General features: G+C 39.2%; 1 protein-coding gene across 1 annotated transcript in view; it reads left to right on the forward strand.

The window, feature by feature from the left end:
• Positions 1 to 26,301, forward strand: part of Tmprss7 (transmembrane serine protease 7) — a 32,921-nt gene that overhangs the window by 5,062 nt on the left and 1,558 nt on the right. Inside the window, exons 4-17 of the mRNA XM_074073106.1 lie at positions 2,474 to 2,541; positions 3,057 to 3,250; positions 4,281 to 4,319; positions 5,049 to 5,259; positions 6,495 to 6,655; positions 7,056 to 7,168; positions 12,749 to 12,855; positions 16,295 to 16,431; positions 18,022 to 18,129; positions 20,425 to 20,535; positions 21,260 to 21,376; positions 22,290 to 22,461; positions 23,944 to 24,212; positions 25,732 to 25,868. Of these exons, the coding sequence (XP_073929207.1) occupies positions 2,474 to 2,541; positions 3,057 to 3,250; positions 4,281 to 4,319; positions 5,049 to 5,259; positions 6,495 to 6,655; positions 7,056 to 7,168; positions 12,749 to 12,855; positions 16,295 to 16,431; positions 18,022 to 18,129; positions 20,425 to 20,535; positions 21,260 to 21,376; positions 22,290 to 22,461; positions 23,944 to 24,212; positions 25,732 to 25,868 (1,944 nt within the window). The remainder of the gene's footprint in view (positions 1 to 2,473; positions 2,542 to 3,056; positions 3,251 to 4,280; positions 4,320 to 5,048; positions 5,260 to 6,494; positions 6,656 to 7,055; positions 7,169 to 12,748; positions 12,856 to 16,294; positions 16,432 to 18,021; positions 18,130 to 20,424; positions 20,536 to 21,259; positions 21,377 to 22,289; positions 22,462 to 23,943; positions 24,213 to 25,731; positions 25,869 to 26,301) is intronic.

Genomic DNA, 26,301 nt, shown 5'->3' on the forward strand with positions numbered 1-26,301 from the left:
TGCTCATCTGCATTTGTACAGTAATAGAGAGAGATGCTGACAATGACCTCAATGCAGTGAAGAATGAGGAAGATGGTTGAGAGAGACAGCAAGCAGTCAGACTGCCCCGTATTTACTGACTGCCCTCTAAATGCAGGCTACTTCACTGACCCTTTACCTCTAATACATGTGCACCAATTACTCCTCAGGTTATCCCAAGGATCTAGGCATTCCGACAGCTACTTTACAGATGAAAAATGAAGCAAAACAAAAGCAACGGAGGCTCAGCAACTTAAGCAATACATTCTGTGTTGCATAGTGAATTTGAACTCAGAGCATAGACTTTTCCCCTCACTATGCTATATAATTTTAAGGTTTTATGGGTTTTTTAAAAAAATTATTACCCTGGGTAATTGGGTAGATATTTTTTTATATAGGAAAGGAAGCACAGGAGGAGAAAAGAACTCGGGAGGAGAGACTGAGTTTGGCATTAGGAACGCTAAGAGAAGACAAAGAAGGCAAACTGATGCAAAGAGCTCTCCCCTGAGATCCAATCATGGAGTTTTACAGGGGCCAGATGCCTCCTTAAGAACTGCATTCTTAAGGTGGAACAGGTCCTGCCTGGGCGGGGGGGGGGGGGGGGGGGGGAGGGGGGGGGCGGTTGGTACCAGTGGGAGGGATGAGGATATAAGGAAAGGGTGTAGGAGGGTAAATATGGTGCAAATACTGTGTACACTTGTATGTAAATGGAAAAATGAGACCTGTTGAAACTATTCCAGGAATGGGGACAAGGGGGATAAAAGAGAATGATTGAAGGGGGTGAATTCAACTATGACATACTGTAAGAAGTTTTATAATCGTCACAGTGTACCCCCAGCACAGCAACAAAACAAAATAACACACACACACACACACACACACACACACACACACACACACACACAAACAAATGAACTGCACTCTGAAGGTAGAACTGACTGCCGGCATTCGCCCCCTTGTGGTAATACAGGAATATGTCTTTAAAATTTTTTTCTTTTTTTTCTTTCTTTATTGTTGTATTGGGGGTACATTGTGACATTTACAAAAGTTCTCACAGTATATCATAGTTGAATTCACCTTTTCCATCATTCTCCTTTATCTCCTCCTTCCCTTATTCCTGGAATAGTTTCAGTATGTCTTTTTTTCCATTTTCATACATGAGTATGTAATATTTCCATTACCTTCACCCTCCTTTACCCTTTCCTTATATCCTTCCTCCTCCCCTGGTACCAACCCCCAACAGGATTGTTTTACCTTCCTGTTCTCCACTTTTGGAAAAAGGTATTTTGTTTGTTAAGGATATCGCTATGGGGAGTTTCCTTGTGACATTTCCATGTATATATGTATTATAATTTGAATTGGTTCATGCCCTCTATTTTTTTCCTTTCTACTTTAGTCTCCTTCTATGGTGATTTCAACAGGCTTAAAACTTCTATGCTCATTCTTGTATAGAAAGTACATTAACTGTATTTACCTTCTTAACTTCCTTCTTTTACCCTCCTTCTCCCATTAGTGACCTCCCCTTAATGTAACCTGTTTTTTATAATATTGCTTATATTTGTAATCGTGTCTATCTCCCACATATCAGAGAAAACATGCAGCCTTTATCTCCCTGAACTTGGCTTACTTCACTTAACATGATGTCCTCCAATTACATCCATTTACCTTCAGACCACATGGTTTCTTCTTTATGTCTGGATAAAACTCCATTGTGTGTATATATTATACACATGTGATAAATACATTCTTAATCCATTCATCAGTTGCAGGGCATCTAGGTTGTTTCCATATCTTGGCTATTGTGAACAGTGCTGCAATAAACATCAGTGTGCCAAGTGTCTCTGTTGTAACCTGACTTACATTACTTCAGGTATATCTCTAGGAGAAGTATTGCTGGATCATATGACAGCTCTATTTTTAGTTTTTGATGAAACTTCATATTGTTTTCCATAGTGGCTGGAAATTCCCACTAGTAGTGTGTGAGGGTTCCTTTTCCCCCCACATTCTTGCCAGCATTTGTTGTTTGTGCTCTTGATGATAGCCATTCTAACAGGAGCGAGGTGGATTAAGAATAATGGTCACAGCTGATAGAAAAAAATGTTGAGAAAATCCATGGAAATGTATTTAAATGAGTTTGGTTTGTTACTGGTGGAGAGAATTAACCTTTGGAGTGGGCTGAACACGGAAATAAAGCTTGACTAGAGTCTTTAAAGTGATTAGTAAATGACTGCGGGTAATTCATTCTTCTAAGATAGTACATAAAAGCAAGTAGCCCAAGAACTGGTGCGGGAAGTAAGACTTTATTTGGATTGCAGAGACAATGTCTGGATTTGGAGTTAGAAGCCTTCATTTGTGGTTGCTTTTCTCCCTGCTAGCTGTCAGAATACTGCAACATGCAAGGCACTGGCCACAGAAGCCAGTTTGAATTTAGACATTTAATTTTTTTTTTTTGCAGGTAAACCTTGTTTATACGACATCTGCCTTCTCCAAATTTTATAAGCAGTCAGTCGTGGCAGATATCAGGTAACATGCCCTTTGTCTTGGGATTTCTGCCTTCACTGTTCTAAAGTCCCCTCAAGGCTGAGAAGGGCTGAGATTCCACCACTCACAAGTAACTTCTTGCACCTTACCTCCAATATCCTCATCTATAAAACTGGAGCAATAATGATAGGATCTTTCCCCTAAGATTAAATGGGATAAAGCAGATTTAGCACAGTGTCTGGACATGGCAAGGTATCAACATTATAACTGTTGCTATTTTTAATGCAGTGAGTCCTGATTGAGGCCTATAGAAATAGTATGTTCTCCATGCAATCAAAGAGTAGTGGTTCTAGATTTTAGTCCAACATAATAATCAGAATACAGATAGCATAATGTCTTCCCTTTCTAATCCCCTTAATAGGGCCCAGTGCTCACCTACAGAAGGGAATTAAGTTCAGTTGAAAGAGGGGTACTGAATCTCACTTGAGTCTCCATCTTGCTGTGAAAATCTGCATCTTAAGAGGTACCCTTGAACATCTCTCTTTTTTTCATTATAGCAGCAACAACAAAGGTGGCCTCCTTGTCCACTTTTGGATTGTGTTTGTCATGCCACATGCCAAGGGCCACATCTTCTGTGAGGACTGTGTGGCAGCCATCTTGAAGGACTCCATCCAGACCAGCATTATAAACAGGACCTCTGTGGGAAGCTTGCAGGGTCTGGCTGTGGACATGGACTCTGTGGTACTAAATGGTGATTGTTTGGTAATTCTCCTTTAAGCTTCCTTGCTGCAGCAGGGATGATATTTGCCATTATTGTAGCTAACACTGTAGTGATGTATTCTCTTCCACCATCCCAGGGGCACAGGATGAGCTGAAGACACTGGAGTTAAGATGCTTATGGAAATGGCTAAATGTTATACATAGTACCACAACTGAACAATAGAATTGGGAGCAAATATATACAAAATTGAATTTATTAAACTGTGTTCCCTTCCTACATTTATTCAGCTCATGCATCTTCAAACTAAGTCCCTAAGGAATAAAGTACTCAAGTTTATCTCTTCCCTTGCCCAGACAGAGCTCCACTTATATTATATATATGTTGCCTGCTCCATAGCCCTGTGAAACTGTAAATTTTATCACATGTCTTAACATTGAAATAGATTAATCATTATGTAATCCAAAATTTCTGCAGCTTTCTCTTTGATGTAAATTTTATATGAATATATATATATATTTTGAAGATATATATCTTTGATGTAAATTTTATATGACTATATATATATATATATAAACTGTATATATACACCCACATATGCTAGGCATGTGGTGGGTGCTGATAAATATTTGCTAAATGAATGAATGATGACTCTCTGGTGGAAAATTCATACCAGATTTACTGTTTCAGTTTTCAGACTAGTTATCATTATTTATAGTATATCATTTATTATAGTATATCATTATTTGCTTGGTTGATTTGTTACCTTTGAAGGATGTTTAAAATTTGTAACTATGGATGATTTCAAGGAAATAGACATTAAGAGAATAGTATAGTCAACTCTCACAGATCCATAGCTTCAACAATTGTCAACTCATAGCTATCCTATTTAATCTCTAAATATCTAAAAAATCTTGGCCCTCGTTGGATTATTGGAAAGTACAATCCCAGATGTGTTTGATTGTTTTAAAGAAGGTCTAAAAATAATTTTTACTAAGTAAAATGCTACAAAATGTAATGCAGAACTTCACAGTGACTTTTTCTATATGCCTTTTCAATGCAGCTGGGCTTCGGTCAGATTACTCTTCAGCCATAGGATCTGGTAAATTCTTTAATATAGCTCCTTCTTACTCCCCATTAGTTTTTTTGCCCCATGGACAGTTTTCCTTTCCTAGTGATGGTGTTTGTTAGTGATCTTTTAGTTGCAAGTGACAAGAATATATTCAAACTGGCTAAGCACAATGGAAACTTCAGTGCCTTATGTAACTGGGAGAAATATGGAATATGTTGGCATCAGGTATGATTGGGACCAGGTTCTAAAGTAGAATATTATCAGAATTCTTCATGTCTGTCTTCTCTGTTGATGTTTTATTATCAAGTATACTCTTCCATTGTGATAGCAAAAAGGTCCTCCAGCAAGACTAAGCTTCTATTTTATTATTTTCTCAACCATGGTGGGAAAATCCTGCACATATATTTCCTGACAGTTCTTGCAGAAGTTTTGGGGCTGACTCCCATTATACAGATTGGCTGGCATGCTCATTCCTGAATCAACTTCTTCAACTGATTGGTCAGTCTGGGTCATATGCCCAGTAGGGGTGAGTTTCACTCCAGTCAAACTATGTAGGTAAAGTAGGCACAGTTTCTCAAGGTAATAGCTAAGTGCTATTACCAGGAGAAAGGAGAGTGGAATCTAGGCTGCCACAGACAGCAGATGTCTCCACGTGACCTCTGGCTTTTTACTCTTCTATAAACATTTGTAGAAAAGTCATTCCAAAAAAAAAAAAAAAAAGGAAAAGAAAAAGAAAAAAGGAAAGTCATGTTTTCACAGACAAAGACTGCTCTCAGTACTTCTATGCAGATCACTTGTCTCTCCACTACCCTTTGGAAATTTCTGCAACCTCAGGGAGGATGATGTGTCACTTCAAGCTGGTGGCCCTCGTGGGCTATCTGATCCGACTCTCAATTGAGTACATCCAACTCGAAGCCGACAACTGTGTCACTGACTCCCTGACAATTTACGACTCCCTCTTGCCAATCCGGAGCACCATCTTATACAGGTATCACTTGAGCTCCCTTGTTGGGTGGTGAAAAGAGTACTTACAATCTCTGTTCTACAGTAAAAATCCAATGGGTTTTCTTTGGCTCACACTCATGGAGTCCAAGCCTGACCTGTGCTCTATTTAGTGCCCTTGATACGTTAATACCCTTGCTAGTGTCTATCAGATTCAGTGCTTGCTTTTCCCTTGTAACAAACAAGATTCTCAAATATTTTGTTTAATTATACTTTTATTGCAATGACAATGAAATCTACTGTTTTAATAGAATGTGAGAATAAGTCATCTATGTTGATTATATAGCATTAGTAAAACAGTTAAATTTTTTTCTTATTACACAGATAACACATGTTCATTGAAGAAAATGAGGTCAGAGAGAACAACATCAATTATTTTACAGTCTTATTATCCAGAACAAATTTCTGTTACATTTTAATAAAATCCTTTCATATGTATATGAACCGATAAGCTACTCCAAGAGCCCTATTTTGTGTTGTGTATATTTGAAATAGTATTTCACAAACTATTTACTTAGGCTGGCTTTGACCTTGATTTACCTGATCTCTGCCTCCTGAGTAGATAGGATTACAGGTGTGAGCCACCAGCACCGGGCTCACAGCCTGATATTTTTTGCTTAACCCTTATATTTTTTTACTTAATAGTAGATACTTGTTTATGAGTGCTCAATATTCAATAAACTAATAATGAAAATTAGATTTTACTAAGAAATTGTTATTTATTACTCACTGTATTAAAAGGGTGCATGGATCATTTTATTACTGTTAATGTTTACATATGTTGCATTGCTGTGACGATGTACGTATGTATTTCTATTGTGGTGATGGGTGTGCCTATTAAAAATTCGAACACTATATAAGGCTATGCAATGAAAAATAAGTTTACCACTGGCTTCCATTCCTTGATGATTGTTCGTTTCTTCCTATCCGTCTAGATATTTTTAGTTATTATCTCATTTAAATCCTTGCTACAGGCCTAGGGGTATAGCTCAAGTGGCAGAGTCCTTGCCTAGCAAGGGCAAGACCCTAGGTTCAATCCTCAATACCACGCACACACAGAAATCCTCACTACAAAGCTATGAGGGTCATACTGTTCATAGAAAAGACACTAGCACTTACCTGGATTTAGTTGCTTAATGGTTTAGCATCTTTCATAGTGAATTAGTGTAGGATAAAGGCCCAGTCCTCAATAACCTATTATTCATATACATTTGTTGTGTTCTCTGGTTTCAGAATTTGTGAACCTACAAGAACACTAATGTCATTTGTTTCTACAAATAATCTCATGTTGGTAACACTTAAGTCTCCTTATATACAGAGGCTGTCAGGAATCCGGGCATATTTTGAGGTCATTCCAGAACAAAGTAAGTCTTCTCCAATTAAAAAAAAGTCACTTTTATAAATTCTTGTAATGATGCTGTAGTCTTTCCATCTCTGAGGCTTTGTTGTAATACTAACAGTATTAGTCAGGAACCCCGCCTCCAGGCCCAGTCAGAAGAGCGAGAACAAGTAAATTTTTATACAAAGATGTTGACTGGGTGACTCAAAAGCAAAAAGGAAAAAAGAGAACTGAAAGGTATCATGGATGTTACACAAGCAGGAATTTCCTAGGTACGGGGCGGGGGGAAGGGAAGAGGTTGTTCAAAGTACAACAAACAAATCAGTTGTTAATTAAGGAAGTGTGTTTGTAATTAGAGAAATGTTGCTGTGTATGTTCCCTAATCTCACAGCTGCAAATCTTTTGTGTGTGGATCTCTTTTTCAGAGTGTGAAAACACAATGTTGGTCAAAGAAATCACTGGCTTTGAAGGGAAAATTTCAAGTCCATATTACCCGAGCTACCTTCCTCCAAATTGCAAGTGTACTTGGAAATTTCAGGTAGCCTAGTTTTACTAGTATCTTAGAAAAATTCCGTTATCCTATTTTTAGTAGAATTTTATTCTTAATTTTCATTACTTTTGTTTTTTAAATTCCAAATATAGTATCACTTGATTTTACAATATTGAAATCTCCTATATTATCTAAAAAATAAAATTTTGCTGTAATTTCAACTCTCTACTGACAAATTAACAACTCTTAGCAGATTGGGCTTACTTTTCCAATTTATTTTGTCTATTTGTATTTTAAAAATGAAAAGGCATTGTTGCAGGATCAATTGTTTTATTATGATAGAGCTAATTTATCAATTGTTAATTACTTCATCATAATAGGAATTAATAAAAATAACAAAAAAAATTAGGCAATATTCATTTTAGTTGTATAAACAAACCAAAGTGCAAGTTTATACACATCCTCCTCTGGTGCCTGATAGAGCATTGCCCTTTTTTTTTTTTTTTTGAGTTTTTGATCTTTTTTATTATATTATTGTTATTCTGGGGATACACTGTGACATTTACAAAAGCTCTTGCAATATATCATAGTCAAATTCACCCCTCCATCATTCTCCTTTATCCCTCCCATTCCCACATTCCTGAGATAGTTTCAACCTGTCTCATTTTTCCATTTTCATACATGAGAACATATGAGCATGAGAACACATTCAGCCTTGAAACTATTTTCTTTTTCCTAGTATAGTAACATATGGAGACAGGGAAAAGTGTCACCTATGCTCACTCAGTGTCCTCAATGCTCACTTAGTGTCCTCATATAAAGTCATTATTGTATAGCATTGTAATTAGATGTAAATGTAGCTTACATTCATCAATATGTTTCAAAAATTTTTTATTAGTATATATTCATTGTACAGGAGGGATTCATTGTGACAGTATCTGAATAAGCTTATATTGTACATTGGTTAGGCCACCCAACATCTCCCTCACTCGACTCCCTCCCCACCTCTCTTAAAGCAATTCCTGGAGGGTTCATTGTTCTATTTCATATGTGTTCACCAGTATATTTTTGAATGACTACTGTAGGCCAGGCATTCAGGTGCTACTCTAGACTCTGAGAATCTATGAAATTAGACAGAAAATTTAAAAAGTTCTTCTCTCTTGGAGATTACCATTCAGTGAGGGGAGACAGGTGACAAACAAGTTACATGTGCAGATATACCTCCATATCTATGCCTTCAGCATCTGTGGGTTCAACCAACAGCAGATTGAATATGCATCTGAACTGAGCCTGCACAGATTATTTCCTACCATTATTCCTAAAACAATACACTATAACTATTTGTGTAGCATTTATGTGGAATTGAATATCATAACTATTGATTTAAAGAACATGTTACATGCACACACTATGCCATTTTATAGAAGGGACTTGAGCATCCATAGATTCGGATATCCATGGGGTTCCCGAACCACTGCTGCTTGTCATATGCCATATGGTGATACAATGCTATGGAGAAAAATAAAGCAGAGAAGTGGGCTCCATAGCTTGAGTGGGAAGTTGGGAGTGTGAAGGGAAGCAAATAGTAGTTTGTTATCTTAAACAGGATGGTCCAAAAAAGCCTATCTACAAGGGGACATTTGTAGAGAATGGAGAGAGACAGGGAACTGCCTTGTAGATACCTAGGATAAAAATGTTGCACCAAAGGGAACATCTGAGGAGAGGATCCTGAGGCAGGAGGGTGTGTGATCATTTGTGCACAGTCCTGCCAGTTAAATAGTTCAGGAAACTGCTCTGCCTAAATCTGTGTTTGGTGTCGATGTCCTGAGACATAGAGCCTTAAATTATTTGTTATCATTATCACAATCATTTCCAAAATAATTAAAAGAAAAAAATAATTAAAAGATAAAGATGCTGGACCCTTGCTCACTGTGAGGTTCTCAGGCTTTAAGGCTTTGGATGACCAGTGAGCCTGAGGATTGGGAAGATGAGTGAGGAAGAGGAGATGAAAGGAAGGTCTAGGGAAGGAAGAAGGAAAGACATTACATCTCTGTCTCTCCAAAAAGCACATTTATCTTCTTGGGGTGATGGTGAGGGAACTTCTGTTCCCTCAGAAGTTTCGAACAGCCTCCTATAGTTTTGTGAGAAGAAATTTCTGTGAATGGAAGTCAGTGTAAAAATTATTTTTAATTAATTAATTTATTTTTGCAGTACTTGGGTTTGAACTCAGGGACTTGCACTTACTAAGCAGATGCTCTACTACTTGAGCCATGCCCCCAGCCCCAAAATTATTTTTTCACTTGTAAAGCAGCTTTGAATTCATTAACAACTAAGAACTAGATGCCTTAAGTAGTAAAAATATTGAACAAATCATGATAAAACTTTGTTAATCAAAAGTTGGTTTCTATCCTCAATCTTTCTTTGTGTCTCATCTCATTTCCAGACTTAGCAAAGAGTAATCAACCCCTTTGCAAACTCACTTTCAGTTGAGTTTTAAGGTCTAATTTATCTGAAAAGGATTCACTCTTGCTCCAGCTTAAAGTCCATCTGATTCTTTTCCTACAGTTTCTAAATCCACTCAATAAATGCTCACTGAATGTCTGCTCTGTATCAGGCCCCATATGGGGACACTTGGTATCAAGAAAAAGTCCTTGTTCTCATGGCGCTTATATTCTATAGGGTAAGAAGGCACAAATAAGCAAAATTTAAAAGGTAGAGTTTGTAGTATGATGTCCATATTTGTTTAGCAGTTCAGTGTTTTCTGCACACATGTTTTTATTTGGTCTTCAAAACATACCTGTGATGTGGGAGAGATATTCTTTTTTTTTTCTTCTTCTTTTAGACAGTTTTTTGTTGTTTTTAATCATTTTATTTATTTTATTTTTTTAATTCATTTATTCATATGTGCATACATTGTTTGGGCCATTTCTCCCCCTCCCTCCCTCTCTCCCCACCACTACTTTCAGGCAGAACCTGTTCTGCCCTTATCTCTAATTTTGTGGAAGAGGAGACATAAGCAATAATAAGAAAGACAAAACGTTTTTGCTAGTTGAGTTAAGGATAGCTATACAGAGAGATTCCTCGTATTGTTTCCATGTACAAATGTGTTACATTCTAAGTTGATTCATCTCTAAATATCCTTTTTTCTAGTTCCTGATCCCCTTCTCATATTGACTTCTGTTGCTTTAAGGTTTCTGTATAAGTTCCTTTGCAGTGTGGACATAAAACACTTTCATGTTTTGGGTTTCCTACCTATCCCCATGCCTCCCATGTGTGCTTTCCTTATCATGTGCCCCAAGTCCAACCACATTGCTGTATTTGCTCTAGATCTAAAGCCCGCATATGAGGGAGAGCATGCAATGTTTGGTCTTCTGAGCCTGGCTGACCTCAGTCAGATTGATGTTCTGGGAGAGATATTCTTAACACATTTTCTAGAAAAGGAGAGAGATGAGGACAAACCTTTTGCCAGAGATCACTCAAATACAAAGTGACGAGGAGGACTGGAAAGAATCATGCTTCCTTCATAAATAAATTCATCCCCCACCCCTTTTCTAGGTTTCTGAAGATATTCAGCTTCCCCATGCTTTGTAGCAATCACTTAGCTGAACATTTCCTTTCCTTTGCCTTGCTTCTTTTTGTTTTTCAAAAACCTTAGAATCATAGAAGACCTTAGAAGAAAAGGTAGAGCAGTGCATTGAATTGTTTTTATCACAGAAGTCATCTGCCTAGCATCACTCAATTTAGTTCCCCTAAACATAAGCAGGGGTCACTGTGGGACATGAGAGTCACTGAGGAAATGGATAGAATGGCCTGGAGGCCCTGTTTCTGTGAAGGAAACATGTAGGCATGTTTGCTGTGAAAATTTCCAGTGCTCCTCTAAAGTAGGTTCTTGGGCCGTGTGTATATAACCTCTGACAAGTTAGGGTGACTGAAGGGTAAGTTGTGTCCAGTATCCTGTTGCCTTCACTGATGACATAATGATCCTATGTTCAGATCAGGAGACTGCCTTCCTTTACTTGGTTAAAGTTCCCAACACAAAGGCAGGGAGTAGGGAATGGAAACTGAGAATACAGACCATAGAAGGAAGTAACCTACTTTTCTGTTCACTTGTTAAAATAATACTTTGCTAAACTACACCTTGTCCCTCCGTTTGTCAAGCAGGTTAATATCAGTACTGTCTCTTGGTCAATCTGCACAAATGTAGAACTGTGTGCAATTTGGTGTCAGTGGAATTGGTGTTCAAGGGAATTTACTTCCTTTCATTATGGAGACACTCTGGACTGGTGGCTAGCAGTGCAAATAGATCCATTTCATTTTGAAGCAGTGGAACATAGTGTAAATGCCTAAACAAGCTTCTTGGTAGGTGATTACATTGGAAAATATTCTTTCATCCTAAGATTTACATTGATTATCTAAGATATTATCTCTCAGTTTGTACATTGTCATGTGTGTGTGAACAACTAACCAAATGGATGTCAGTGCTGGGAAAAAAATGAATGCATCTTCCTAGGAACCCTGGGCTTTTGTGAACACGAGACAATCCTCTTAAGTCTGCTATGCCATTTCAATAAGAGTGATACACTGGGAAAAGAGTGGCTGTCAGAGAAATATAGGACTGGTTTGGATCTCTGGTCTGCATTTTCTAACCTTGGGAAAGTTACTTATCTTTGGTTAGTTATGTGTTTTTCTTCTATAAATTGGCAACTACACTAAACCTAACTGGGTGGTTGTGATATTTAAATGAGAAGTGTAAAGTACCTTATCAATTCTCTCTCAAAGGTAGGTGGTGAAGGGTAGCTGCCTCTATTTAAGTGCATTTTAGAAAGAAGCAAGTACACCTGCACACACCCATGCACAAACACCCATGCACACTCACGCACACACACATGCACACACACAGAAAAGCAGAATACATACAATGGTGATATAATTAAAACCAAAAATCTGCCAGAGTGATACAAGTCAATGAATAAAATTCATCTAAAGAAAAAGACAACAGGATTGAATTACAAATTACCTAAAATCTAACTTACTGTTATTTTCAGAAGACAAAGTAAACAAAAAAGTGATTCAGCAAAACTGAGCAAAAAGGATGGGCAATAGTCTGCTGGTGACATATAAACAAAAAGGAAACTGTTCAAAATCTCAGGGCCAGGCAACACTGAAGACAGGGCAAAACAGCCCTGATTTGAAAATAGGAAAATAAAAGCAATGTGTAATGGTAGCAAGGTGATCCACAGATCTAATTATCACAGTTATTTATGCAGCAATTTACATAACATTAATATTCATAAAATAAAATGTGTAGGAACTGCTAAGAAAACTGGGATAGCCTTCAATAAGATGTATTATTCCCTTCTCTTGCTTGGTTCATGCTACAGATGGTAGGGTCCTTTGCAGCTCCCTGAGCAGCTGGCTGTCCACTCCATTCTCCATCATGCTGTCCTCCTTATTCTGGTTTGTTCAGGGAAACTGGTTATACCACTGAGGACCACGAGATACAAAGAATAGAATAGAACACCCTTAAAACAAGCCAGGAGGATTAGTACTGTATGAGCAGGAAATTTTACCTTGAAACACATTCTTGGAAGGAAGCATTTTTCTGACTTGGTGTTTGTTTTTCAACAGACTCCCCTGTCAACTCTTGGCATAGCATTGAAATTTCACAACTATTCAATAACTAAGAAGGGTATGAAAGGCTGTGAGCATGGATGGTGGGAAATTAACGAGCACATGTAAGTGATCTTCTTTTGTGAAAAAAATCTGATGAAAAAGTTCAGTCTTGGGTTCCTTGTCCCCAAAGAGTTTGCACTTTACTATTCACAGAGAGGGAAACTGACGGATAGACTAGTTAAGAAACCTACACAAGCTCACTGAGCTCCTGAGTGATAAAGGAAGGATTCAAACCCATGCCTCAAGGCTTCTGCCTCACCTCTGCTATCTGCTGCTGGGTTCTTGATGTGTATATGCTATATTTCACAAAAGCACTTGGTAAACAAAGTTTTCAAATCTTGGAGCTGTTAAGAGGGATAATAAAGAAGAGTTTCAATGGTATATGAGTTAGAGACCATTAGCCAATTCTGCATGGTGGAAAAGGGTTATTGGACTGGCTACATCCTAAGACTGGGAGCTCAGAGATGTAGGTGCTTGGGCTTCCTGAACCAACCTAGCAAGTCCTCACTCTTACTCTTTTTGTCCCTCCCCACATTGAATCCAGGACCTGTGCAGGCTAAGCATGTACTCCTATACTGCCGAGCAACACCGCAGACCCCCTCATTCTCACTCTTGATTTATTCTTTAGCTGTTATTGTTTGTCTTCTTCTAAAGAATAACAGCTAGTCAATAGGCATCTAACCCAATCCGTATTCAGAAATGCAGGGTGCTTTATCTTGTCAGCAGAATAGCTTCTAGGTTCACTTTCAGAATCCTGTGAGGTTAAAGGATTTGCCTTCTAATTCTTTGCTCCTTGTTATTTCATTCTTTGCTCCTTTCTAAGCACTTTTCCTGAACCACATCCTTCTTTTAGTTCCTTTAATCAGTCTACTTGCAAAACAGTCATTGGTCCTATCTTCATTGGAAGACACCCAATCAGCTTTAAAGGCATTCTTGGATCCGTTATTAAAATGTATCCTGTCCTCCATTAGGGAGTATAATGGAATCAAGTGTCTGTTATGTAGGAGTCAAAAGAGCTCGGTTTGAGGGCGAATATGGTGTGAATACTGTGAGCACATGTCTATAAATGGAAAAATGACACCTGTTGAAACGATTCCAGGAATAGGGGGAAGAGGAGAAAAAGGAGAATGACGGAGGGGGTGAATTCAAGTATGATATATTTGATATATTGTAAGAACCTTTGTAAATGCCACAATGTGCCCCAGCACAATAAAAAAACCAAAACAAACAATCAAAAAACAATTCCAGTCCTGTCATTTAGTAGTTATATTAAACTAGGACAAATTATCTAACTTCTTTGATTTTGAGGCTGTAAAATGAAGTAATAATTCTTACTTAATGTGAATTTTTTTTGTAAGCAGTCAATGAAATAATGCATATGGCACATCAAAAATATTAGCTACCCATGTGACTAACAAGATAACTTTGAAAATGGCATTGAGTGAAGAAATACAATAGAATGTGCTCCAAAGTTTCAAAGATACTTTATTTTGGTACTTAAAAAAGCACAGATCCAGGAAAAAAAATCTTTATAAATCTTTTGTGAAGTTGTAAGCCTAAGATTGAACTATGCTTTGGGAAGAATAAAGGTTCTTTTTCCCTAAGTAACAACAACACCTTAGAATGTGTTGTGGCAAGTAGGAGAAGGGTCTCTTCCCAAGCAACACCAAACATGCTCTCTGCCCCAAATACTTTCTTCCCAAGGACCAGTTCTTCCTATAGTCTTATAGGCTGGCTGAAATCCTATCAGATTCATTGGATGCTAGCTGTTCCCTCAGGACTTAAAATACCAGCCCTTCCCTTATCATCTTTTCCACCTAGAAAGGAAAAGCTTTAATGGAACTAATGAGACATCTTTTTGGGAAGTTGTCCCTTAAGGAATTGGGGCTACAGTAGGGAAGGAGGAAAAGATTACTGTGACTGGTGGAAGTCTAAGGAACTCCCTGAATAGTGCAGAGGACAAGGGATGAAGTGTGCATACAGCCACTAGAATGCAGTATAGGAGCCCTGACGAAGTAATGGCCCTTCTATAACTTTAGCAGAGCAAGCCTGAGAGGAAGGCTTTTTGCTGTGCTGGAAAGTGCTTGAGTTTAGCATCAGGCCAACTTCTGTCTAAATCCTAGTTCTACTTGCTTTTTGAACCTTAACAAGTTACTTCACTTCTTTATGTCTCACTTCCTTACTGGTCATGTGTTTACATGATGTATGTAAACTGACTTTTGCTAGGTTTCTCTAGTCTCTTGCTTTTTACACTTTCATTCCATAAACCACTATGATGCACAGTTGTGTACTATCCCCCTTTCAACTGTAGCCCAAACATGGATGCAAAGATCCCTCCCTCTTTTCTTGATTCCTCCTTAATACTCCTGAGTGTGTGTCGGGGGGTCGTGTTTGCAAGAAAAGTCTGCTAATGGATCACACACACACATACACACACACACACACACTGTGACTGTAGTCACAAAAGCTTCACTTGTCTTTCATGTGCTTCTCAGATGCTGGCTTCCACTTGGCCAGGTGGCCACCCCTGCTGGCCTATCAGACCCTCGGTTCAGGATTGCCCTCAGGCAATCGCAAAAGACTTCCTGAATAACACATGAATGCTTTCCTTCTTTAAGCCTTGAAGTCATAGATTATGCTCCTGAATGCTAGTGTCTGCTCCATGGAGCATGAGTAATCTCCAAGTGTTTTGGGGGCCTAGTGATTGGCATTCACAGGTTCAAGGTGAGGATGTCACCCCTAAACCGTGTGTCTGCTCTGTTTCCCATAGAGACCTGCCAGGTTTCACACTGGGAGAGCCTCACCCACACAGGGCAGTGGACTGACTTATCATTGGGCCTGCAGTCTGATAACACTGCATATTCCATTAACCACAGGGCTCCTATAGTAAGAATTATTATCCAGAGTGACATTTACTCAAAAGGCTACTAGGAACCCTACTGACATTAGGTGATGAGAGGTAAGGAGAAAAACAAGGTCTGGAAATATCATAGGTACATATTACGTCTTTGAAATTTTGCCAAGGACCAGCCCAGTGGTGCAGATCAGATTTCAATTTAGATTGAATTCAGGTTGTTGTCTTTTGCTTCAAGTATTGATAGAATTCTTTGCATATTTTCAACCTGAGCTCAAAGATTCCACTCTGCTCTACAGAGAGGATTGTGGATAAAAACAGGTCATTCTTGTTAATACAATTTTTTTTTACACTGAAAAAGGAGAAAAGACTGAAAGAATTAAATCCATAGTTCTGATTACAATGTTGGTGAGGAAAGCAAAAGTTGATAGTACTATTATTGTTGTATTTAGCAGAGGAAAATTCAGGGGGCAGAAGTTACTGGATCACAGCCACACAACATGGAAAGAATAACTACTATCAGCTACGCCATAAAGCATTTCTGTTTGTGAAGCTGAAGGACCTAAGTAGCAGTGAATGTGCTAACAATAGGAATGCAGTCAATGGAATCCAGAGCTGCATGTCCTTCTCCACTCTTACCTCCTCAGGTACTGTGGTTCCTACGTGGATCACCAGACGATTTTCCGAGTGCCCAGCCCTCTGGTTCACGTCCAGCTCCAGTGCAGTTCAGGGCTCTCTGACAAGCCACTCCTGGTAGAATATGGCAGTTACAGCATCAGTCAACGTAAGTCTGGTGTGAGTTTTTTAGGAAAGCCTAGTACAATTAGTTAGGTACAGGTCAACCATTTGTAACTCTAAACCTGACAACTTCTAGAAGGAATGTTGCTTTACTTTTGTTATTTCCTACTATGTATTTTTTAAAAAAATAGTTTTTTAACAAATATACATAAATATAATACAAACTAATAAGTGATATATAAAATATGCATTACTTATGTATATACTAAGTATGTTATATATAAAATTTGTGTTAATTATGTCTTATATTTTAAATTGTAGAAAAAATAATTTATCTTTTACATTGATTTATAGTTGAAATGTAATTTCTCACATCCACTCCTAAAATACAGGACAAGCCCACTTCTTTTTGTTGTTTTTCTTGGTAGTCATAATTTTTTGTAAATAAGATGTTTACTCTAACAAATAGAGGATCTGTGGCCAACAGGCTTGATTCTCTTTGTTCTATGATAACTAGGGAGTGCTGGTTAGTTTACAGAGTTCAGATATCAGCCCTCAGAATATGGAACTTGAAGTTCACACTGGAAACCCCTGGAACAGTGGCCCCGAAACAGTTCATAGAAAAGGCAGTGTTTGAGGAAATCACTGGAGCTGCAAGGTGTCAATAACAACTTGTTCTAGGAATTCTAGACCTGTTTGAAACAGGGAAAAGTAAAGGTCACTCATCGAGGAGTCCTTGAGACTATGACTTGAGAGAAAGCTCCTTTAAGATGTTGTCCTTCCCTGTCAATCTCCAATATACCTGCCTCTGGATTCAGAATATTACACTCTGAATGTCACAGTGTTATAATTTCTATCAGGGACACGGGAGTACTGAGCCATCTTAGTTAGAATTGCTTTTTTTTTCAAACCATGATGATTTTCCCAGCAGACCATCCACTCACTCCATCATGTGCCATTGAGGCAGTGGTTGACCTGGCCATTCATTTCTGACCATATGGCGTTCATCCCTAAGCCCATAGGATAGGCAGGAAATGGATCTTTGATGAGCAGCCTGGTTGAAGTGGAAAGAATGATGGGCAGTGAGGTGGGGTACAGGAGTCCTGGATTTTGAGACCAGGCACTAATGCATGTAAGTTCAACTTGATAAGATCAGTGGTTTCTAATATTTTGGAACAGAGAGCACTTAAAAATGTGCTTAAAGACATATGAAAAAAATACAAATGATCTCAGAGAGTTCAGAGACATCAGAAGTCCATCTGTAATACCCTGGGGAATATAAAGACTGCACCTTCAGTATGATGGCCTCTTAGGTGTCTTCCGGTTTTCCCATTAGAGTCTATGATAATGCCAGAGCACTGAGTTAAGGCTATGGAGTTTGATCGTGAAGTGATCTGAGTGCCCTGTTCACTCAGAGCTTCTGTTGAATTAATTCACTTTCTCCTTTGCTCATTTAAGTTCTGCTTTATTGTGTGCCTTTTAATTACCCATAGCCTTGATTGGATGTAGAAATCATATAATTACTCCTGTTACCTTGCCAAATCCCTAACCACTTAACACTTCATAGTTCTTTGATAGTATGGTCTGGTGATTTTTAGGGACCCATGCCAGATTTTCTATTTCTTATTGCCTGTAGCTTGTCCTGTTGGATCTTTTAGATGCTCCTCCGGTTTGTGTGTCCCTCAGGCACAGCGCTGTGATGGAGTAAATGACTGCTTTGATGAAAGTGATGAACTTTTCTGTGGTGGGTACTCTGCTTTTAATATGATTTTGTTATGAATCAGAAACTTCACAGAGCCATTATTACTTCTGGTGTATATCTATAGTCTTTGTGTTTTTGTTTTTGTTTTTTTTTTGAGACAGGGTTTTACTATGTAGCTCAGGCTGGCCTCAAACTCATGGTCTTCCTTAGCCTCCTGAGTGCTGGGATTATAGACTTGTACCACCACATCTAGTTTATCTGTATTCTTTGTAGCTGTTATCTATCACTGTGTAACAAAGTAGCCCAAAACTCAGTGGCTTAAAACAATTATTCATTCTTGATCATGAATCCATGGGTTGTCTGGATTTCAGTGATCTGGGCTGAGCTCAATTGGGTGGCTCAGCTTGAAGCACTGGATCCTCCTGGACTTGATTCTTCCCAGGCTGGGGTCAGGTGTATTCTTTGTGACTCTTTCCCTCCTTGAGCCAATGGACTAGCCACTGGCAGTGACAGACAAGGGGAAGTGACCAGAACCACATGGCTCCTCTTAAGGCCTGAGCTTGCAACTGGCACACCATTACTCATATCACATTCTGTTGCTCAAGGCAAGTCATGTAGCTGAGAGCAAAGTCGAGGAAAAGGGCGTTTCCTCCACACTCCTTGGGGTCATGGCAAGGGTGGAGTGCATACGTATGACCACAGGGAGCGAAAACCTGTGGATAATAACTTAATCCATCACAATCTTATCACAGCGAACCTAACAGTCCTGTCTGTAAGCACACATCCTTTATCTAAAGAGAAGCTCGGAATTTGCAGCAAATTCAGCATGCTTGGTTATGGAGCACAGATGCTATTTAAGAATAAAAGGGTTAGTTTAGTTTTCAACCTACATAGTTTACGTGGACTATCACACTGGTAATGACTAAGGGGTGGGGTATTGGATATTCCCACTTGGGTGGAGAATCTGTGTCCTGATTTTTCATTATTTTTTGCATACCATTCCTCAATTTATCTCCAGTTTCAGGGAAAAAAACATAGGAAAGATAGTCTATTAAACAATGTGACATCATTGACAACACTTTATCCACAGTTTCATTCAAATACAATTGTAATTGTGGTTCCATTTAATCTTTTTCTTGTCTTTGGAGAAGCATTACAGTTAATATACTATAACTATGAAAAGATATACCTGTGACTCGAAAAAATAATCTGTGACTCGAATACCTTTTTTATTGACAAAATAAAATAAAACCCTCTTAACTATGGTTCATTGGCTATCTAAATCTATCAAGCTTTCTATTTCTTAAGAAAAATAAATACTGACCATTATAGTGACTGAGCTTTTTTTTTTTTTAACATTATAATTCTCTGCTCTGATGCTCCAGACTGGCAATTTATAATAACTACTTTTGACAATTATTATTTCTCATTGTATTATCTTTTTTTGAACTCTTCTCTTGGTGTCATCTATGCACTGTGGGAAACTTATAATGAATTATTTCAGAGCAGTAATGTCCTCCCCTCAACCTCAGGGGATCCGAATAAGACAAGAAATACTCCTGTAAAAAGAAGTGTAAATGATAAACCAATAACTTCTCACTGAACCAGAAATGTCTAAGAAACCATCCCTTCTAAAAGTTCTTGTCAGTATGGTGTGTCTGCTGTCATTCCAAAGGCAATTAGAAGAAATATTCCAAGGAATAAAAATGTGATAGATGTACACTGATGTTTAAACACCAATTTCAGGACAAAATAATATTTTTTTTTGAGATACAGTCTCGCTATATGGTCTGGGCCAACCTCAAATGTATGATCACTCCATCTCCCAAGAGCTGGAATTACAGAGGAGCATCACCAGGGCCAGCAGGATAAAATAATTTTGGCATTTTCTTACACACAGACCACAAGTCTGTTGTCCTCTAAGATCTCACATTCATTAATTCATTCAACAAACTTTTATTGAACACTTACTGTTTGGTTAGTGACCAAATAAATTAGACAAAATCTCTAATTTCAGTATACTTCCACTTTCTTTAGGTGGGTTGACAAATTCAACTGAGATAATAGCTTATGGTATTTATTTTCTGTAAAATAGATTAGTTATGGTGTACTAGATATGTTATAACTCACATATAGTGAGATCTGACAAAGTCAAGTGCCAGGAATCCTACCAAAGGTTTATTTGCTTTTTGTCATGGAAATGTCAGTTCCAAGGAAAATATACTCTGTGTTTTATTTGTCATTTTAATGATTTGCATGCTTAGAGAGGCATCGTTGGCCATCGGCAAACAAGGTTAGTGTTTCAGGCTCATGAGCTTCTGTCTTTCCTTCTCCTAGTGACCATCAAGCCTGCCTGCAATGCCAGCTCCTTCTGGCAGCATGGCCCTCTAGTGTGTGATGGCTTCAGGGACTGTGAGAACGGCCAGGATGAGCAGAACTGCACTCGGAGTGAGGACGGGCTCACAGCGCTCTGTTCTTCCTATAGGACTCTTCTAAATCAGAACCAGAGTTTGTTGGGTTAAGTGACCATCTTCCCAGTTTTAGCACTGAAAGTCCCTTGTTTTGGAATCCCCCCAGTCCCAGACAAGATGAGACAGTTGGTCACTCTAACTCTTAACTGGTGTGTGTATGTGTGTTCCTGCGTGAATACTCATAGGTTTTCATTGCTTACTTGCTTTAATGCCATTTAGGTTGAGGACCTGACAGTGAAGGGACACCTCCTAATCTAATCCCTACAGAAATGCCCACCTCCATGGTTGGGAACAAATGTGCTGTAATTCACACTATCTCTCCATTTGTCTTTTCCCAAATGATATAAAAGTTCTGAGTGTGGTAGTGATTTTTATTCAAAATCTTAGAGAATAAGACAAGGCAATAGCACAGAGGTTTGGCCTAGAGCCTCTGGTATGGCCAAGTCCTTTGCATCCTACAGTGGAAGGGTGGAGAGGGCTGGACTGACTCTCAGCTGATTTGCCTGCTTACCTGCCCATCTGCCTGCCTTCCTATGGCTCTCAGCGAAGGAAAGGTTCAGTGCTCTGTGTCTCTCTGTCAGTGTGTCCTAGAGCAGCAAACAGCAATCCCATGACTAACCCATTCTTTGCAGCGTTCAATGTCATTCACTCAGATCTGTTTCTGCCTAGGAAAAACCACTTCTTCTTTTGCTTATTTTTAGGCATTCCATGTACCGACAGAACTTTTAAGTGTGGTAATGATATTTGCTTTAGGAAACAAAATGCAAAATGTGATGGCATAGTGGATTGTCCAGATGGAAGTGACGAAGATGGCTGCAGTAAGTAGAAAGTTCCTCCTCGGATGCCTGCATTCCTGTTTCAATAGCCGTCTGCCATTGTCATTCCTCTATTGGTAAGATCCTCCTGGTAGAGGTTGCTACAGACCCAAGAAATAATAGCTAAAATGGGTAAACCGAGTCTGAGATTGTTTCTCAGAAACGAAAGCTCTAGAGTTGTATTGTATTCTTCTTTCTTGACAATAACATTAATGCTGTACATGTTTATACTGAGAACTTTCATTTCCAGTAACACTAATCGAGGAAGAGGGTCTTGAAATTGTCTGTGAGAAAAGAAACAGTGTAATTCAGTGGATGACTTTTAATTATGCCTTATGTCATGAGCAATAACGAGTGCTGGTTCTACCTTTGGCTAAGACCCAATATTTGCAATCTGCTAGATGTTCTTTTTTGTCATATGGCCTCTAATTGGCTAGGGGGTGACATGTTTGCAATATATTAATTGTACATCCCCATCGATGCTGTTTACACTGGGAAGAAAGTGCTCTGGCAACTAGTTTTTGGTGGATTTTCATTTGTCCAAGCCTCACAAATTCAGTCCCAAATACTTTGTCTCAAATCAGCACAGATTCCCAGTCACGTTCTCAATTTGGTTACATTTGGAATACAGCCTAGCAACCTAACTCCAGGCTGCTGTTTACACCGGCCAGCTTTTACTCCAGGCTCCTCTGTCACATGCAGTCCTGCATAGAAACTCCATGTGAGGGCACATTCTCAATGGATGGGAGTGCTCTGTTGCTGCTGGTTTCAGACAGATCTATGGGCTTCCTCTAGTCGAGATAAGGAAATTTCAAACTGATGACTCAATGAGTCAGTTCCCAGCCCAGCACTGCACTTGACCTCATTTCCAGTTGTGAGTCTGCCTTTAAGTCATGTGACCCTTCTTCTACTAAAGGCTGCAGCAGGAGTTCCTCCTCCCTCCACCGCATCATCGGGGGCTCTGACTCCCAGGAAGGGGCCTGGCCGTGGCAGGTCAGCCTCCACTTTGTTGGATCTGCCTACTGCGGTGCCTCCGTCATCTCCAGGGAGTGGCTTCTCTCTGCAGCCCACTGTTTCCATGGAAATAGGTAGGGCATCCCAATCCTTACTGTCAAGCTGCACACTCTGACTACAGACCACATGTCTGCCCTCAAGTTGTGGGAAGAAGCTTGCTGTTGGGGACAATCAGTTCAACTGGGCATTTGTTTATTTATTTATTTATTTATTTTGGGGGGTGGCACCACTTATTTGCCAAACCTTTTTTTTAAAGATATTATTTATACGAAGAAGAAAGCACACAACGGAAAACATCAAGGATGAATAGGCTTTTTAGTGGGCTGAGGAAATAAAAATAGGGTTTCCAAGTCAGAGAGGCAGCAAGAGAATGTCTGAAGAATGTGGAAAAGGGCAACATTGAGTGATGGCTGGAGTATAGGCATCCCTTTTTGGATTAGAAGGAGGATCTTGGGAAGGTCCATTTAGGATTGGCCTTGGAGGGACTCTGTCCTCCTTTGCCAATAGGATTCTTATGAGATGAATGGTCTTCCAGCTAAGGAGGAAAAGAAAGCTTAGAAAGTATTCTCACTTAAAATTTAAACCTATTTGAGATCTGTTGGATCTTAGATGCAAAAATGATCTCATTTCCTTCTCATTCTAATTTTTCAATTTAGTACTCTAATGAGTATTTGCTTTTCTTGGAAATTACAGATTTCATGTTAATTACTAAAATAGTGTCACCTCTGTGTGATCATTAGTCTCCAATGCTGTCAAAGTGCTCAGGGTCTCCAGTGCCACCCACAAGATGTCACCCTAGCAAATCAGTGCCCACATTCTTTGAGCTGGGTACTTACTTTTCTTCTAAAACTTTCATATTCTCTTCTCTACCCTTCTTCTCCCTGGTTGTTACGTTGGTAGAGATTGAGACGCATGCAGACTACAAGCCCCTCTGAGACTTGGATGAGACCAGAGGTGGGGTTAAGATGAAAATTAGAATTCAGAAGACTGATCAGGGGATAGAGTTTGTTTCTCCTCGGAGTAGTTATCTTGAGCAGTGACCCAGTGATCTTCAGGTTTCTGGTAGCTTGCAATTTCACTACAATCTTGCTAAACTGCTTTAATTTCTTATCCACCTTGGTATTTGTGTTATCTGAACTTGGCAGAAGATCCCAATACAACACCTGTTGACTCCGTGTGTCACCATTAACTGTTATACTTGAATAGGAAGAGTGTAACAAATTAATTCTAGTTACCAATATTCTCAATCTGTGTGTAGTTTAGAAAATACTAAATGGCAAGAAATTTTCCAGGCATTTCCTTAGGATGCTGTTGAGGGAATTCTCTGGAACATACCTCAGCCTGTTTACTTCATCTCTGGTTTTAACAGAGGAGATAAGGAAGGCTCAGAGTCGTGCTTTTTGCTCTGTCCCTGGGCAGAGTCAGGGGTTAAAATAAAGCTACTGGAAGTCAGGCCTTTTTTCCCCCTCAGCATCATCTCTCTACAGAGTGCTTGTTTCCAAAAGATATGTACTTCTTCAAACTACTAACTTTGAGTTTCATTCCTTTTCTGTCAGACTGTCGGACCCCACACCATGGACTGCTCACCTTGGGATGTATGTGCAGGGGAATGCCAAGTTTGTCTCTCCTGTGAGAAGAATTGTGGTCCACGAGTACTATAACAGTCAGACATTTGACTATGATATTGCTTTGCTACAGCTAAGTGTTGCTTGGCCTGAGACCCTGAAACAGCTCATACAGCCAATATGCATTCCTCCCACTGGTCAGAAATTGCATAGTGGGGAGAAGTGCTGGGTGACGGGCTGGGGACGAAAGCATGAAGCAGGTGTGTGTCTGAACAATGGTTGTACCCTTCCCCTACCAATGATGGCAACTTATGTTGATGTAGTGCTTTCTTGCACTTTTCAGAGAGGGTTTGTGTATGTCCTCACCCTTGAGCCTCCTAAAAACTCTGGATTCATCCCTGTTTTATGACCCTTTCTACCTGCTGTAAAAGACCCACCTGATACAGGGAATGTATGAGCAAGGCAGGCTTGGCTGGACATTACTGACCCCTTTCAAACTTTGAAAGGTGCTTCACTTTCTACCATAGAAGAACACGTCCTCCTCAATTTTAGGTTCCCTTTTCATCCAAAGAAATGATTTTTTTTCTTTAGAAAGGAGAGGACACACATATGCACACTCCAGTGTGTCAACTCAGACAATATGTGAAAGATTGTGCACATATATCCTGCATCAGGGCTGCTGGCCAAGGGAGATTGTGAAGGCTGAATTCAGTCTGCTCTTTGCCCCCAGATTACAAATTCAGGCCCGGGGCTTGCACTAGCGTTCATCCACCCAGAGTAGATGCCTTTTTACAATTCCTCCACCTAGAAAAGGGATCTTTTTCAATATGTCTAAAGGTCAGGCTGTATGTTAGGAAGTTCCTACACCCATCTTGCCAAAATTTTCCATGGTACAGGATTCGTGGCTGAATCTGAATATATAGTAAGGGGAAGAATCCAAAGCTTCATGGATGTCTCCCCAAAGGTTAGTGTTAATATTTTCCCTTGATCTCCCAATCATTGTAGATTCCTTTGCAGTCCTTTCCAAAGGGGTTAGGGGACAAGCTTATTGTCTGGAATTCTCGTATTTTCTTTATAGCTTTTCTTTGATACTTTCTAAAGATTCATGGTGGACAGCTTCTCAAAGCCCTCATTTTGTTATTGAAATAATAATATTCATCTGTTTGCTGAGGTGTCAGGGTCCCAGTGAGGGAAGATAGCTGTTTGAACACTGGTAACTGTGATAGGTTACTGTGCTCAGTGCTTTAATTACATTATCATATATGACAAGAGGAAAGAGTCTACTCAACCAACTTATCATGAGTATATCATGAGTATATGTGTGTGTGCTAATTTTTAGAAATCATTTTAGTCAGGTGAAAACGGAAGTGAAGGAGCTAAATAAAATGGTTATGTTTTTATGATACCTCAGAGTCTTCTGAATATCAGTTATGCTGTTCTATTTAAGGAGCCCTCTGGTACAGTAAACTCTGGCAGGAATTGCCACTGACTCATAGTCCCACTGAAAGCAAGAGGTACATGGTGAGGAAGCATGGCACAGTTACTCAGGTGATAGAGGCAGACCTTTGGTCTGAATCCTTTGCTACTTGCTGTGTCATCTGGCAAGTACTTTTGTATCCTAGGTCTACATTTCTTCATCACAAAATGGAGATAATAATATAAATTATCTCAAAGAATCACTCTGAGGTAAAAGATAATCTGAGGTGACTGTTCAAATGAAACCTTGAAGAACTATAGTCATTACATCATCATGATTTCTCCCTCCAATGTGTTTTACAGATAATAAAGGCTCCCCTGTTTTGCAGCAAGCAGAGGTGGAGCTCATTGATCAAACCCTCTGTGTTTCCACCTATGGGATCATCACTTCTCGAATGCTTTGTGCAGGAGTAATGTCAGGCAAGAGAGATGCCTGCAAAGTAAGTCCTCTTTTTTTTTCTTGCTCAATGTGTTGTACTTTCCATAAATGCTTTTGTGTTTAGTCTGTATGACATCAGGAATAACTAGGGCAGGTATGTCTCTTACTCTATCTGTGTTTCCCAGATATTAATCATAACCTAATTACTGAAGATCAGGGAAAGGTGGTGAAAGAATGGGTTCTATTAAATCAGTTTTCTATTCCCCATGCATTTCCTATTACATTTACATGATGAGGCCAGCCGTTCCACCATGATTTTCTTATTACCCAAACATAAAAAAACCAACCAACCCCTCCCCCACCCTATGCACACTTTGTTTCAGAATTTCTCCCTATTTCCTCAGTGGCAGCCATTGTACTTCTGAATTACAAGCATTTCATTTACTCACACCTCTGAAGCACGGGCTGGGGAGAAGGGATGGGAAGAGTAGTGG

Source organism: Castor canadensis, chromosome 5 (assembly GCF_047511655.1).
Source record: "Castor canadensis chromosome 5, mCasCan1.hap1v2, whole genome shotgun sequence".
NCBI lineage: Eukaryota > Metazoa > Chordata > Mammalia > Rodentia > Castoridae > Castor > Castor canadensis.